This window comes from Zeus faber, assembly GCF_960531495.2.
Source record: "Zeus faber genome assembly, chromosome: 6".
Lineage (NCBI taxonomy): Eukaryota > Metazoa > Chordata > Actinopteri > Zeiformes > Zeidae > Zeus > Zeus faber.
In genome coordinates, this window is record NC_137201.1 from 20,164,515 (window position 1) to 20,180,158 (window position 15,644).

General features: G+C 47.4%; 2 protein-coding genes across 10 annotated transcripts in view; one reads left to right on the forward strand and one right to left on the reverse strand.

Annotated features, from left to right (window-relative positions):
• The window catches only part of tjp1b (tight junction protein 1b), a gene marked incomplete at its 3' end in the record, with an annotated part of 50,579 nt that extends 45,359 nt beyond the window's left edge, over nucleotides 1-5,220 (forward strand). For 3 of the 9 annotated variants that reach the window (XM_080002521.1, XM_080002525.1, XM_080002526.1), the window contains exons 22-28: nucleotides 568-659; nucleotides 1,012-1,230; nucleotides 1,348-1,484; nucleotides 1,918-2,368; nucleotides 2,983-3,200; nucleotides 3,442-3,546; nucleotides 4,197-4,307. In XM_080002521.1, the coding sequence (XP_079858647.1) occupies nucleotides 568-659; nucleotides 1,012-1,230; nucleotides 1,348-1,484; nucleotides 1,918-2,368; nucleotides 2,983-3,200; nucleotides 3,442-3,546; nucleotides 4,197-4,291 (1,317 nt within the window). Of the gene's footprint in view, nucleotides 1-567; nucleotides 660-1,011; nucleotides 1,231-1,347; nucleotides 1,485-1,917; nucleotides 2,369-2,982; nucleotides 3,201-3,441; nucleotides 3,586-4,196; nucleotides 4,335-5,092 lie in introns of those variants that run through there. The other 6 variants (XM_080002522.1, XM_080002520.1, XM_080002523.1 and 3 more) reach the window with 3 other exon arrangements.
• A 2,512-nt stretch (nucleotides 5,221-7,732) lies between these two features.
• On the reverse strand, nucleotides 7,733-13,700 carry slc27a2 (solute carrier family 27 member 2). The gene is made up of 10 exons (XM_080002531.1): nucleotides 13,175-13,700; nucleotides 10,159-10,365; nucleotides 9,903-10,061; nucleotides 9,690-9,814; nucleotides 9,299-9,493; nucleotides 9,103-9,193; nucleotides 8,806-9,004; nucleotides 8,394-8,491; nucleotides 8,163-8,293; nucleotides 7,733-7,924 (listed from the first exon to the last, which is right to left on the reverse strand). The coding sequence occupies exons 1-10, from the start codon at nucleotides 13,650-13,652 to the stop codon at nucleotides 7,748-7,750; spliced, it is 1,860 nt and encodes a 619-aa protein (XP_079858657.1). The 5' UTR covers nucleotides 13,653-13,700; the 3' UTR covers nucleotides 7,733-7,747.
• Nucleotides 13,701-15,644: the final 1,944 nt, after the last annotated feature.

Here is a 15,644-nt window from a genome sequence, read left to right on the forward strand (position 1 = left end):
CAGTCAATGCAGCGTCTATATGGCTATATTTGTGCAACCCAAAATAAATGTATTTTGACTTAAATTGCGACAATTTCAATCGACCTCTTCAGTGACGTGCTTCTTTCTTCTCTTATTTCCGAAGTGGTGTCGATCCTTTACACGGAGCGGTCCGAGCGATTGTAAAGCGATCCGGTTGTCTTTACGACAGCGGCGCAAAAGTTGTCCATTGCCCCTTTAACAAAGTGTTTCACTTCATGGACAAGATTAATGTCTCGTTTTAACTTAATATCTTTGAGGCTTAATTAAACTGGAATTGATCCAGCTGTGTATATATACTAGACACAAACATAGTTAATAACTCAATGTGAATATTTTAATGAAAATATATTTTTCTTTGCTCCAAGTCCTGCCTCTGCGGGCCAAATCCATCCGTATCTTTGAAACCGTTGATATACACGGTAGCAATATAATGCTGATCACACTGAGGTGAAACGGCTTCACGGTCCATGATGAATTGAAATTCATTATTATTATTTTTTATTAGAAGTTGTTGGTTAGGGCTAATTGTACTGCGATTGTCTTCAGCCGGCAGATGTTCCTAAACCGGTGATCGCTCCTGGCCCAGTTCTGAAAGCCAACTCCCTCAGCAACCTAGAGCAGGAGAAGCCCAGCTACAGGTACGGACTGATTAAGCACAATTGGGGGTGGGGTTGGGGGGATAATTATGAGTTGTTCTTCTGTAAAGGTGTCCAGTAAATGTATCGATCATCGTTTGGGCTCCACCTAGTGAACAACTATGACCAAAACAGTCATTATGGTACATTCTTTTAATCCTGCTAACTTATTGTTCATGAATACTGGTGAAATTGAGCTATTAATAATATTACTGGGGACCCCCCTGGAACCTCTTGAAGGACTCCACCTTGAGAACCACTGGACTGCACGGCCGTGATACGAACCCCAAAAAAGCAAACTCATCATTTATCTCTCAATTAGCTCTTCTAACCCCTAACGTGTCTCTCCCTTCAGGGCTCCGGAACCACAGAAGCCCCACCCCAAACCCCCACTGGAAGATGTAGTGCGCTCCAACCACTACGACCCGGACGAGGATGAGGAGTACTACAGGAAGCAGTTGTCGTACTTTGACCGCCGTAGCTTTGACAGCAAAGCCATGGCCCAACCCAACCCCGGCGTCAATCGATTCCACGATCTGCCCAAAGCCGCTCAACTGTCGTATCCCTACAACAGGTTTGGCTCCACTGCTTCTGCCAGCCACATACCTGCCCTTCTAGAACACCCGTGGGATTCTAGTTCTACCGGTTCCTAGTTGCCATGTGGTGACGGTGTGTACTGTGTGTGCCACAGGGTGGAGTCCATGGAGAAGGTGAGTCCAGTGGAGAAGAGGTACGAGGCGCTGGCCCAGATCAGCCCCTCGTCTCAGTACGGGCCTCCACCCCCGGCCCTCCCACCCAACACTCTGCCCAAACTCAGCCCCAGCGAGGGTAAGCTGATCCAAGACATGACAAAACGAAAAAAAATCTGCCCGGAAATAGTTTTTGTTATATGATCTGGATTTTTTGTTTGAGAGCAACTTTTGGGTTTGCGACCCCAATGAATAAATGTGTGGGGGAAATAATGTAAAAAATTTTCTTTAATTATATTTACAACTGGATTCATTTTTGCAATGCAATTAGCCACACCTACCAAAAAAAACCTACCAAAGTTTGACCTATGAACTCTGGAGACAGGACGGAGCTAATGTTACAGTGAATGGCAAGTAGAAGGAAAAGAGAGATATTTTATGTTCTTAAAGTAAAGTTTAACAAACAAAACTTTAAAGAAGTAACAGTACTTCTAAAGTATCTATGCCTGTAAAAAGAAAAAAAATTGTTTATCTATCTCTCTCTTTCTTGCATGAAATAAAAAATCAATCAGTGAACTCCACGGCTGACACTTTGAGCTCGCCCAACCCCAAACCCGAGGCGGCGGCCCTGCGGCCGGCCAGCAGGGACGATTCTGCACCGGGGGGCTACCTGGCCCCCAGGGGCCTCCCAGAGAAGTCCCCTGTGAACGGCACAGACACGGTACCTCCCAAGACCCTCGGTGCTCCCACCGCCAGCTACAACCGCTACGTCCCCAAGCCTTACACCAGCTCGGCGCGGCCCTTCGAGCGCAAGTTCGACAGCCCCAAGTTCAACCACAACCTGCTGCCCAACGACACGGGGACGAAGGCGGAGCTCGGAGGGAAGCCGCCCCAGACCCCTCAGCTCTCCCCACAGCCGCCGGACCACGACAGTGGCCTCGACACCTTCACACGCACCATGGACAACCGGCCAAAGTACCAGCACAATAACTTCAACGCCGTCCCCAAGGCCGTCCCCGTCAGGTCAGTTGATGGTGATATTTCATCTCTGTACTGGACTGAATTTGTTCTGCTAAATATTTTTTTATGATGCTAAACTGAAAAGTTGGTCCTAATTCTCATGTGTGAAATGTGCTGAAGTTTTAATTCTTTAATTCAGTTTCACAAACATTAACCATTTAAAAAGCTATTCAAAACTTTGAATTTATTTTAATGGATTCATTATAATTTGTTATTTCTTAAATTCCCTTATCCGTCTCACGTTCTGTGTATAAAAAAAAAAGGCTTTTTTTATTCCAGTTCCTCATAACTGACCTCACTGACCTGAAGAAAACTGTTGTAATAACGGTTCATAGAATCATCTGGTTCATGAACCTCCCTGTTCTACCTGATACTGACCTCTGCCCTTTACCAAATATACAGTATAGAACTTACATGCAATACTATACTGAATAAGACAGACTTGTCTTAAATTTCATATACATTTTCCTTTAAAAGCGTTAATTTGAGTCTCTAATCCTCCATCTACAACTGGGCCTCTCCGTGTATACGATCGGTAACTTCTCGCGGTGATCACAGAGTAGTGTTCTCCTCCGCTGTGCGTTGGGTTCTGACCGATGAATCTGCCCCCGCCACAGCCCCAGCGCGCTGGAGGACGACGAGGAGGACGAGGGGCACACGGTGGTGGCCACAGCCCGGGGCGTCTTCAACTGCAACGGCGGCGTCCTGAGCTCCATCGAGACGGGCGTCAGCATCATCATCCCCCAGGGGGCCATCCCCGAGAGCGTGGAGCAGGAGATCTACTTCAAGGTCTGCCGGGACAACAGCATCCTGCCGCCGCTGGACAAGGAGAAAGGTCGGTCGGCGCGCGTTTACCGCCCCCAGCCCCCGCAGTGCTCCAACGAGCGGGCCGCAGAAAGGCCGTTGTTTTTGTTTTTTTTGATGCCCACTCCGCGGCGGGTTCCAGCCACGCCTTCATGAAGGAATCTCATCGTAGGAAGTGACTCTTTCTTCATTTGTTGTGATTTTTTTTTTTTAAAAGCGGTGTTCCCTCCGGTGACCCCCTCCCTCCTCGCCGTGTGCTCTTGTCGCTGCAGGGGAGACGCTGCTGAGCCCCCTGGTGATGTGCGGCCCGCACGGACTCAAGTTCCTGAAGCCGGTGGAGCTGCGCTTACCTCACTGTGCGTCTATGACCCCTGATGGTTGGTCTTTTGCTCTAAAATCCTCCGACTCCTCGTCGGGTACGCCGTCCTCTCTCTCTCTCTCTCTCTCTGTCCTTTTGGGGATGTTGGGGGTCGATGCTTTGACGAGGAACGTCTCGTTCACTCTAAATGTCCGAGCATGCACTCTGTTCACTTGCTCTGTTCCTCTCGTTACAGTTTCACATTTTCCTGTTTTTTTGGGGGGTTTTTTTGTTTGTTTTTTTGCACAAATTCCGCCCCTGCCGGCTTGTTGTTCGCAGCCTCTAGTTTTGATGCTTTTGCCTCAGACCTCGTTGGATAATTAAAGGAAAACTTAATTTTAATTGCCGGTGTGATCATGCAAAATGCTGACGCTGAATGACCGAAAAATTAAGCTTGGGTAGAACTTTGAATTCAGCAAAAAAAATACTCAAAATGAATAAGCTGTTAAAGAGAAAGATTCAGCTTTTAACAGCAACTGGTATCAGGCCATTGATTTGTATGGAATATCAACTGTACTTATTCTGTGTTTTGTGCTGGTACGAAATTAATATTATTTACATTGTATTTCCTATAAGGTATAAACAATTCTAATAGTTATATTAACATTATACACCATAAATAATTCTAATAAGGATCAGTGATTACAAAATGGCTCTCGTTTGCTGCAGGTGACCCCAAAACCTGGCAGAACAAATCCCTGCCCGGGGACCCCAACTACCTGGTGGGAGCGAACTGCGTGTCGGTGCTGATCGACCACTTCTGAAGACTGGCAGCTGGTCTGTCACCAAATGTGAGCGTCAGGTAGGGGGCGATCCTCCCTCCAGTCCCAACTCCACACACTCACATTGTTTACTGTGCCCAAAATACTAAATAAAACTCACCCCAAATTGTGGGAAGGAGTCTGGCATCGCTGAGGCTGGACTTGTTTTTTTTTTTTTGTTTTTTTTCTTGTTTATTTCTTTCATTTTGTTTTCTCGGTGCTTTTGAAGGCTTGCAAAAAAAAAAAAAAAAAAAAAAAAGATTGAAAACAAGTTGTATTAAATAAAAATATATATATATGGAAGCGTTGGGATGCATGACCGGTGCCACAGACTGAATAATCTCATTTTGACATTTTTTTCAAATTTTCTTATGTCGGAGCAGAGCGAGAGGGAGGAAAAAAAATAAAATAAAAAGGAAAAATGAGTTTGTTGCAACCGGATTCTTGTTCCTGTAATGCACTCGTGGTCAGAAGGTTTGGGATCTGCAGAAGTGTTTGGAGTTTGTTTGTGTGTTTGGCTAATGAAGAATCTATGAAGGACTCGAGTTGAATGTGGAGCCTGACACTATGAAGGGAGTCTGGGCATCGTGGGGGGAGGGAGGGGGGAGAAAACAAAATATATAAATATATATAAATATATATATATATATATAAATACTATATGAAGAATGAAGGTTAAGTATTAGCATCAGATGCCCGTTTATGGAAAACGGGTTCTCTATCCAATGTTTAGAAGATCTTTTGTAGCTACGTTTTACTGTAGATTAATATACTGACTTGGTTTTCCAAACTCCTGCTGTCTAGAGATCTATGCATGTGCTACGACTCAGGTCCAGAAGCCTGCTACCAAGTTCAACCCATGGAACCCATCTTACACTGCAAGCAGTGATGCCTTATCTGCATACTATTAACTTTTCAGTGAAACTTAAAATAAAAAATAACGACAAAAAAAAAACAAAAAAACCAACCCCTCAGTTAAAGCGGTCGCCCGCAGCAGTCTGCGTTCTGTCACGTCGGTAAAACTCTGATTTAGCACACGAGAATAAATTGAGGCTGAAGAGAAAAAAAAAAAAAAGGTTTGCTTTATTTTACTGCTATGCATATGGAGTCTGAGGAAATTCAAAACCACTCGATAATGTTTGAATTGTGGCTGTACATATCGCTAGCATCTGGCCTTGGTTCTCTGTAAATGGACATTTTGTACATCTTTGTTATTTTGTATAAAAGAGGAAAATGTTTCTTTAAAAACAGGAAGCGGCGACGTTGGTTATGTTTGTAATCCGGTTCGATCCCTGAGCCTTGAAAACTGACACAAGCAGTAATAACTCCAACTTTTCTACCAACATATATAGACACACACGCACACATACAAACCAACACCACCTAAGGCATTTTTAACAGTCCAAAATCTTTTTATTCTTATTTACAAAATAGAGATGTGCTCGGTTTAAATGATTTTAAAAGATCTGTACTCGGAGGGCCTGCTTTGAAGAGTGGTCCCTTCCTTTATTTGTGATACTGGATGATGTATTGTGTGCCCTGAAATGTATTTTTGTACTAATAGACAATTTATTATGGCACATCAGTACTGTTTTCTTTTGATATTACGATACTGCTTCAATCCAACACTAGTTTCTTTTTCCTGTGTGGCCGACGTTCTTTTTATTTATTGTTTATTTTCCTTTGCAATACATTTCTAAGTATATCACTGTATTAATAAATAAATTCATTTTTAAAGTAATTGCCCCTCTGTTGTCCATTCATTCTCGTTTAATCCACAGCTTTGAATCTTAAGTCCACCCTGTTTGACTTCACGGAAGTCAAACAGGGTGGACTTTAAATGATTGATGTCTTACATTAGAATTCCAACAAACATTGTGCTTGTCGTTATGAATCCACACATTTCTCTATGTCCAGTGAGTCAAGTTCTTCTGCATCAGTCCACATTTCTGCTGTTATAAAAGCCTAAACCCTTCAATTTAACTGATACTTGCAGACGTCCCCCCGAGGGAATGGTTCAGTTCGAAAGGTTTTTGGCACCGTGCCGCTCTCGACCGATGGACGGACGGACGAGGAACGACGGTCGACGCCAGTTTGGGCTTGAATGACGCGACGGACAAAGCGAGGACACAACAATCCTGAGTGATTCAGCCGCAAACTGTTTATTTACACGTGGCTCCGTGTCGCTCCCGAGGGGACGATTCTTGTTTTTTTTTTTCCCTTTGCTGGTGTCGTGGGAAGAAAAAAAAAAAAAATCGTCTGGTTTGAAATTGCCCTCGCGTAACACAACTCAGTTCAGTCGCCTAAGGTGGAAACAGTTTCTTTAGGCGTCTTCATGGAGGATACAGGACTGGAATGGACATTAGACAACATAGTCATTATTTACAGACTTGGCTTCAGTTAGTATCATAGTTTGATCAATCTGTAATATTAACATCTTTTTCGCTGTTCAGGAAATGAGGTGTACATTGGAATTTGGGGGATTAACGGTCAGAAAACCCAGTAGAAAATTAAAAAATATATATAAATCACAGTTAAATTATCCAGAATACGATAACAGTACTCTGTGGTACCTGTACGAATATGTACAAAAACTACAGAGGTAAAGTGATTTGTTTGTTTTGTTAAATGAAAAAAGAAAAAGTCTTGAATAACAAGAAGAATGACATTAGTATTTTAAACCATAACATAATAACTGCCTGGAATGTAATGCAACTGATTTCATAAAAACCAAATGTTATGTAATAAAGAAAAACACAACATGCAGGATGAAGAGGAGCAGTGGCTCAAGAGGTAGAGCGGGTTCGTCTAGTGATCGGAAGAAGAACCGATTCGATCCCCAGTTCCTCCTGGTAGTGTGCTGATGTGTCCTTGAGCAAGACATTTAACCCCCTAACTGCTCTGTGGGCGCCGCTATATGGCAGCCCACTGCTCCTAGATACGTCAGTTACTAGGATGTTGAAATGCGTTTTGTTGCCTCAGTGTAATGACAATTAGTTGAATCTAATCGAATTAAGTCCAGAGTATATACTGTAAGTACGACAAATCAAATATTACTTATGAAAACGCTTCCATGCATTTGTCTTGAGAAAGGTGACACCTCAGGGATTTTGTAACAGCGCTTATTTGTGCATTTAGAACGTTCTCCTTTCCGCCAACGCAGACCTTCCACTCGCCCTCGTCGCCAGTGTTTCTTTGCTCGCGCTTCTCACTTCCACGTCACTCGCCTCCTCGCACCCGGCACAGGCAGCCCCCGCCCGCTGGGGGCGACACCCGAAATCCATGTCCTGTGGCCCGACCCCGACGGAGCCCTCGTGAGGCAGTTATTATGGCATCCGCTGCTATTCCTGAGATTAGTTGATTAAGTTTACAGCTCAAATAAAATACTATCAACATTTTTTCCTAAGTCCTGAAAACGTGTATTAAGCGTCACATTTTCAGAGTCTCGTCGCTGCTGCTTTAGAGCTTTATCTCCCTGGAGACTATTCTTGTGTAGATCTGCTCCGTGAGCGGAACATACGTCTTCTCCTGAGGATCCAGGAAGTACAGAGGATCCGCGATGTGACTCGGGTCGAATCCCTCCGTCACCAACTTCACCTTCTTCATCTTGAACGTCCCGGTCGTCTCCAGGCAGCTCTGCGCGGGAAATATTGTGTTAGTGTCCCGAAACGGCCGACGCCCTGAGTGCGTCTCAAGTCGAGTTTACAGCGCTGCAGAAAAAATGGGCGTGTACAAAGTGGGCCTGTCTGTGCGCACACACACACACACACACACACACACACACACACACACACACACACACACACACACACACACACACACACACACACACACACACACACACACACACACACACACACACACACACACACACCTGGATCCTTATGAAGCGGGGTCTTGCGTAAGCAGGGAGGTAGTTCACTACTTGCTTGGAGGCGGCAGAACAATCAAACCGCTCCCCTTCTTTCAAGGTGATGGCCGCCATGCCGGCCCTGCCCTCGTGGCCTTAAAAACAGCATTCCATTCCAAATGTGGGACGTGAGAACCTCCATGGTGGGTGAAATGTTCTTCTATGTAAGAGGGAAACTTGCCGAAGTGTGTTTACCTTCAACTTTGACGCCGTAGACATTTGCTTCCAAGACGCAGTCGGCCATGGTGAGAATGTCGGCGACTTCGGATGTGGCGACGTTCTCCCCTTTCCACCTTCGACAAGAAATGGACGTAAAAAAATATATATATAAAAATAAAAAATCCACAGTTATCCACAGAAGGAATCTGAAAATCAGTTTTATTATATAAAGGCTCCCTATCATACTGTAACTGCCGGGAGATCGTTTTATGTGTTTTTGTCACGCATGTGTCATGGTCCGCCCCTTTCCAGCAGGAATATAACGATCACCTAAGAAGCAGTCAAGTGGACTTGGGTGGGTGTGTGTGTGGGCGTGTGGGCGTGCGGGCGTGTGCACGCGCGCACGGGCGTTTCGTAGGTCAGCGATACTACAAGCTTGGCATCTTGCCTGAACGTGTCTCCCACTCGGTCCTGGAAGTAAACAAAGTTGTCGCGGTCGATGCGGAGCAGGTCCCCGGTATTGAAGTACAGATCCCCTTTCCTCAGCACGTCGCACAGCCTCTTCTTCTCCGTCTGCTGCCGGTTGCCGGCGTAGCCGATGAAAGGCGTGCGGAGCGTGATCTCTCCCACCAGGAGTCCCGTCTCATCTGAGGAGGGGGAATAAACGTGGAGTTCATATTTTTCGTGGCGACGTGACGTGTGATGAATCCGCCGCACTGAGCGTCGGAGGAGGAGCGCCACTGACCCCTGGCCGCCCGCACACAGAGACCCTCGGCGTCCCTCACGGGTTCTTCCTTTTCGATGTCGAACTTGACCAACACGTATGGAAACACTCTCTGGGCGACAGGAAAGAGAAAAGATGAGTGCATACGGAACGGGATGGTTTCGGACCCCCTGCGACGTTGGCCGCTCCCGCCGTCCCCCACCGTCGCCGTCCCTACCCCGTGGAAAAAGTTGACGCGCCCGACGGCGCCGACCTTGGAGGTGTAGTTTATGAAGCCGATGTTTCCTTCGGTGGCGGCGTACAACTCCCTGACTTGGATGTCTCCAAATCGGTTCAGGAACTCCGTCCAAATGTCTTTGCGGACCCCGTTGCCGATGGCAACCCTCACGCTGTGCTGCTTGTCGTTGTCTTTCTGTTGAAGGAGCAAAAAGGCACAAAGCACAACGGGTCAAAACAGAGATTAATATACACTGTGTGTTTGTGTGTGTGTGTGTGTGTATATAGATAAATATATTTATACTGTATGTCCCATTTATACAAGCAAACTTAATTTTCTTAATTTGCCAAAAAATAAAAATAACAGCTGCACAGGTGGTTGTAGTTTTCACCTTGGGTGTGTTACAGAGGTAGCGCATCGTTTCCCCGATGTACTGCACCACGGTCACATTATATTTCCTGCAATCCTCCCAGAACTGAGAGGCGGAGAACCTTCTCTTCAGAATGATGGTGTTGCCTGAAATTGAAATAAAATCGGGACTTAGAGCGGCTGCCGCTCCGCCTCACTTCAAACACCCCCCCCGAGGGTCGAAAAGGAGGCGCACCGCGGTTGATGGCGCCGCACATCCCAATGAGGAAGCCGGCGCTGTGGTACAGCGGGAGGTTGACGTAGATGACATCGCTGGAGGTCACCCCGCAGACGGACTGGATGAAGGACGCCGCCCACAGCTTCTCGTGGGTGATGAACGCCGCTTTGGGTAAACCTGGGGGCGGCGGAGTCACGCAGGGTTAGGAACCTGGGGGAAGCGGCGTTAAAGTTTGGAACGAGCCGTTTCGGCCTCCTCCTCCTCCTCCGTCTACCTGTGGTGCCCGAGGTGTAGATGTAGATCGCCGTGCTCTTCATGCTGACGTTGGCCCGGAGGTCGACGGGCAGCGGGCGGTCGGAGGCCCGGGAGACGGCGTCGCCCAGCGCGGCCACGCCCTTGCCGCCGGTGTCGGAGAGCGTGTGCACGGAGATGCCCTGCTGCCGCAGCGTGGGCAGCACCTCCTCCACCGCCTCCTGCAGCTCTGCGCACAGAGAGAGGGTTCAGTTTTCACCGCTGTCGCGCCGTCGCCTCGGATCACGTCTGTCCGAACGTCTCCGAACGTCGCATGAACACAACGTCCCGTTAACACGGGGGGTCTCTGCATTTAACTCTTTTGCAGAAACATTTCTCAGGAATTTAGAGACAGACTTTTGGTCAAATCCTCTCTACTTTGGTAAAAGGTCAGTTTTACGTAGAAATTAGGGAGGAAATTGACTTGATTATTCGATGAACTGTGATGAGAACAGATCAGGAACTGGGATAACAGGACTTCAGGACACATAAATAGTAAGTATGAAGTTGTAGGTGATGTAAGGTGTTACAGGGTGATGTAGGATGTTTGAGGGTATATAGGGTTATGTGGGGTGTCGCAGGTCCAAGACGATTTAATGACTTTTAAGGAATAATCTAAATTTGTAAAACCTAGACTTTTTTAAAGGACCTGCAGACACACCACTATACTGAATAGAGATTATTTTAATAATTAAGGGAGCAAGTTGCAAATAGAAAGGCCATGACATAGAAAAGTTGTGAAGGTCTATGTCCTGTTTCTTATTGAAGGACCTGCTCATAACTCATACAACTCAAGAACTAAAGTAATAACTACTGCACAGTAAACTGGTTGCAGCCATGAGGCCACTCAGCAGCAACAAGTAGTGAATGGGTGCTGTAGGGTGATGTAGGGTGTTGCAAGGTGATGTAGGATGTTTGAGAGTATTTAGGGTTATGTGGGGTGTCCCAGGGTGTTGCAGGACAGTGTAGAGTGTTCTAAGGTGATGTAGGTTGTCGCTGGATGTTGCAGGGTAATGCCGCATGATTTAGTTGTGTCGCAGGGTGTTTGAGGGTGATGTAGGGTGTATTAGGGTGATGTCGAGTGTCACAGGGTGTTGCTGGGTGATAAAGGGTGTTGCTGGGGGATGTAGGGTGTTGCAGGGTGATGCAGGGTATTGCATGGTGATGCAGGGTGTTTAAGGGTGATGCAGTGTGATGTAGGTTGTTTCAGGGTGTTGGTGGTTGTTTCAGGGTGATGCAGGGTGTTGTAGGTAGGGTGTATTAGGGTGATGTCGAGTGTCACAGGGTGTTGCTGGGTGATAAAGGGTGTTGCTGGGGGATGTAGGGTATTGCAGGGTGATGCAGGGTATTGCATGGTGATGCAGGGTATTGCATGGTGATGCAGTGTGATGTAGGTTGTTTCAGGGTGATGCAGGGTGTTGTAGGTAGGGTGTTGCAGGGTGATGTCGAGTGTCACAGGGTGTTGCTGGATGATGAAGGGTGTTGCTGGGTGATGCAGGGTATTGCATGGTGATGCAGGGTGTTTAAGGGTGATGCAGTGTGATGTAGGTTGTTTCAGGGTGTTGGTGGTTGTTTCAGGGTGATGCAGGGTGTTGTAGGTAGGGTGTATTAGGGTGATGTCGAGTGTCACAGGGTGTTGCTGGGTGATAAAGGGTGTTGCTGGGGGATGTAGGGTATTGCAGGGTGATGCAGGGTATTGCATGGTGATGCAGGGTATTGCATGGTGATGCAGTGTGATGTAGGTTGTTTCAGGGTGATGCAGGGTGTTGTAGGTAGGGTGTTGCAGGGTGATGTCGAGTGTCACAGGGTGTTGCTGGATGATGAAGGGTGTTGCTGGGTGATGCAGGGTATTGCATGGTGATGCAGGGTATTGCATGGTGATGCAGTGTGATGTAGGTTGTTTCAGGGTGTTGGTGGTTGTTTCAGGGTGATGCAGGGTGTTGTAGGTAGGGTGTTGCAGGGTGATGTCGAGTGTCACAGGGTGTTGCTGGATGATGAAGGGTGTTGCTGGGTGATGCAGGGTATTGCATGGTGATGCAGGGTGTTTAAGGGTGATGCAGTGTGATGTAGGTTGTTTCAGGGTGTTGGTGGTTGTTTCATGGTGATGCAGGGTGTTGTAGGTAGGGTGTTGCAGGGTGATGTCGAGTGTCACAGGGTGTTGCTGGATGATGAAGGGTGTTGCTGGGTGATGTAGGGTGTTTTAGGATGATGTAGGGTGTTTTGGGGTGATGCAGGGTGTTTATGGTGATGCAGGGTATGTAAGTGGGATGTGGGGTGTTGCAGGGTGATGTCAGTTGTTTCAGGGTGTTGGTGGTTGTTTCAGGGTGATGCAGGGTGTTTTAGGGTGTTGGAGGGTGTTGTAGGTAGGGTGTTGCAGGGGGGTGAAGGGTGTTGCAGGGTATTGTAGGTAGGGTGTTGTAGGTAAAGTGTTGCAGGGTGATGTAGGGTGTTGTAGGTAGGGTGTTGCGAGGTGATGTAGGGTGCTGCAGGGTAATGCAGGGTGTTTTGAGGTGATGTAGGGTGTTGGAGGTAGGGTGTTGCAGGGTGATGTAGAGTGTCACAGGGTGTTTTAGGGTGATGTAGGGTGTTTAAGGGGGATTCAGGGTGTTGCAGGGTGATATAGGTTGTTTCAGGATGTTAGTGGTTGTTTTAGGGTGATGGAGGGTGTTGTAGGTAGGGTGTTGCAGGGTATTGTAGGTAGGGAGTTGTAGGTAGTGTGTTGCAGTCTGTTTCGAGGTGATGCAGTGTGATATAGAGTGTTGTAGGTAGGGTGTTGCAGGGTGTTGCAAGGTGATGCAGGGTGATGTAGGGTGTTGCAGGGTGTTTTGAGGTGATGCAAGCTGTTTTAGGGTGTTGCAGGTCCATGTGGGGTGTTGTAGTTAGGGTGTTGCAGGGTGTTGCAAAGTGATGCAGGGTGATGCAGAGTGATGTAGGTTGTTGCAGGGTGATGTAGGGTGATGTCGGGTATTTTATGTAGGGTGTTGCGGGCTGCAGTTTACCTGGAGAGACGATAAGCACCCGGGCTCCGCAGCAGGAGAAGCAGTGCAGCAGAGACTTGGACCTGATGTTGAAGTTGATCAGGGCGGCCGTGCAGCCCAGCTTGGCCAGGCCGAGCCAGGTCCACACGTAGCACGGCTCGTTGGCCAGGAACAGGGCCACCACGTCGCCCTCCTTCAGCCCGGCGTGGCTGCGCAGCGCCCGGGCTGCTCTGCTGCTCTGCCGGTCAACTTCCGAGTAGCTGTAGGCGCGTCCCTCAAAGTGCACGAAGGTCTTGTCGGGGTGGCTCCGGGCCACGTCCAGAAAGCGTTCCAGGATGCTATAGAAGGGCTTGGATCTCCGGTACCGGGCCAGGCTGGTGCCCGCCCGGAGGCTCCGCATCATGTAGCGCAGATCGTCGGACCAGTACGGGAGGAAGGTGTTGAGCAGCAGCGGCAGCAGCAGCGCCAGGCCGGCCAGGAGGGAGAACCACAGCAGCATGGCGCCGTACGGGCCGCGGGGGCATCGGGCTCCAGAAGCGCCGAGGACTGCGAGTGCGGTTCGGGCGGATCGGCGACAAAGTTCAACTCCGGCGCTGAGTGGGCGGGGCCGGGCGGCGGAGCCAGGTTCACGCCAGCTCCTCTGGTTGCCAGACGCGGTGGGAGTTGGAAATCCGCACTTTTGATTGATACAGTTTGGCCGCTTTAGTTCAAGTTCAAGAGACGATCTCCTTCATTCTTCATAAGTTAAAGTCAATACTTGGCTGGGAGGAAATTCGGGTGTCAAAAAGAGATTATACAAATAGTAATGAAATGAAGTGAAAAATAAATCAAAATAAATTATGTGTAGGACCACACATGAACAGAAGTTAACAGGTGGCGGTTACACTAAATGAAAGTGCAAATAACTCATAGCCGCAGTGTGTATCAATAAAATGCACTGATAGTACTCGTAATAATATAGTGAATATATGTATAGCCATGTTGTTTAAGTTTACCTATTTATACTTGAATTAAATGTAGTATTTATCTTAAAAGTACTTCAAGTAAACAAAGTAAAAGTACTTTTCTGCAGATCATCTGATCTCCAGATTCAAATTGAGCACAAAATATAAATGTATAAATGGTGGCGTAGTAGCTCTCGAATATACACGTTTTTATTTTCTACTGAACGTAAGGTTCTGGAAACGAATTTTACTTGAAATAACACTTTGCACAACTTTAACGCTCGTGGTGAACTCCAGAGCCAACGTCACTTTCACTCGTTCAAATCGATTTTCCGCTCAAAAACGCCCCCAGCGCCCCGTGCACCGCGACCTGGCAACCCCGGAGCCCCGTCGCCATGGTGACAGAGTGCGGTGGGCGCGGCCTTCGAACTGGGCGGCGTTCACAAGACCTCGCGAGCGCAAGGAGCACGCCGGGGACCCGCTGTTATCGCGAGAGTTGGCCGAAGGTCGCTCGGCCTGTTGCTGTCAGCGCGACCTTTCACTCAGATTCCCCTGTGAACAACACACACAGGGATGAGGATCCATTTGGGACGCAACCGTTCAAACCGCCGCCGCTTTCGACGCGAGTTGCACGTCAGAAACGACTTCCTTACATATTTTGGAATGTGAAGAACACAGCGTAAAAAAAAATATATATATTTTTTTTTAAACTTACAAACAGTACAGTGTGCATTGCAGGTTATGTGACCACACCTGCCAAAACGATTGAAGAGATTAAGAACACGTCCTTCCACAAGCGCAGAGTAAATAAGGAGAACGCTCCGTTTCACACTGTTTTTTTTATCCTGACACCATCGGAGCAGGTTCAGGCCTTTCACGACCGGTGCCCGCCTCCCCATCATCTTTTTATTCCCCGCCCCCCCCGAAAAGCCTGCGTTAAACCGCTGAGATTTTGGCTGAAGAGCAAAGACCCGCATGAGGTAAACGCAACGTCTGACGCCGGGGGTCATGAACTTTGACCTTTGCCTCCACTTGGCTCGGATGTGGCGGAGGGTTCGTCGACCGCACGGGCCGCGTTTCAGGGTGGACCGTGGCCACGACTACTGAGGAGCGTTTACAACCAAACACAATGAGACCAAGTGTGCATTTATCCCAAAAGGCCGTCACAGCCACTCGTCGCGGCCCAAGAAGAATCTCTGAGGCCGGGGGAGAGAGGAGGGCGTTACGTCCATGCGTCACCAAACGTTTTTACGACTTATACCAAATGATATACTTTAGTCAGTTGTAATTAATACTCTTTTGCTTATAATTGTTGTTGAGGTGTTCTATGGCTTTCATCTCTCTAGCATTACATGTTGATTTTGGTTCACTCAAATCAGTCCCGAAACAATTGTAAAAACAAAACATTTATTTAACATATGCACAGCATATCTCATTATTATATAAAAATAAAAAAATATATAACTTAATGTGAAACATAAAAATGTATAACATATTGCCAGGCAAAGGAGTAAAATGAAAGTCTGGAGTGTTTCAGACGAGCTGCC

Excerpts from the sequence above, each read along its gene's own strand:
- slc27a2 (XM_080002531.1), bottom strand. The coding sequence starts at position 13,652 with ATGCTGCTGTGGTTCTCCCTCCTGGCCGGCCTGGCGCTGCTGCTGCCG. Across the intron at positions 10,366-13,174 it reads GGTGCTTATCGTCTCTCCAG|AGCTGCAGGAGGCGGTGGAG; the intron begins GTAAACTGCAGC and ends CTCTGTGCGCAG. Across the intron at positions 9,494-9,689 it reads ACCTCTGTAACACACCCAAG|AAAGACAACGACAAGCAGCA; the intron begins GTGAAAACTACA and ends CTCCTTCAACAG.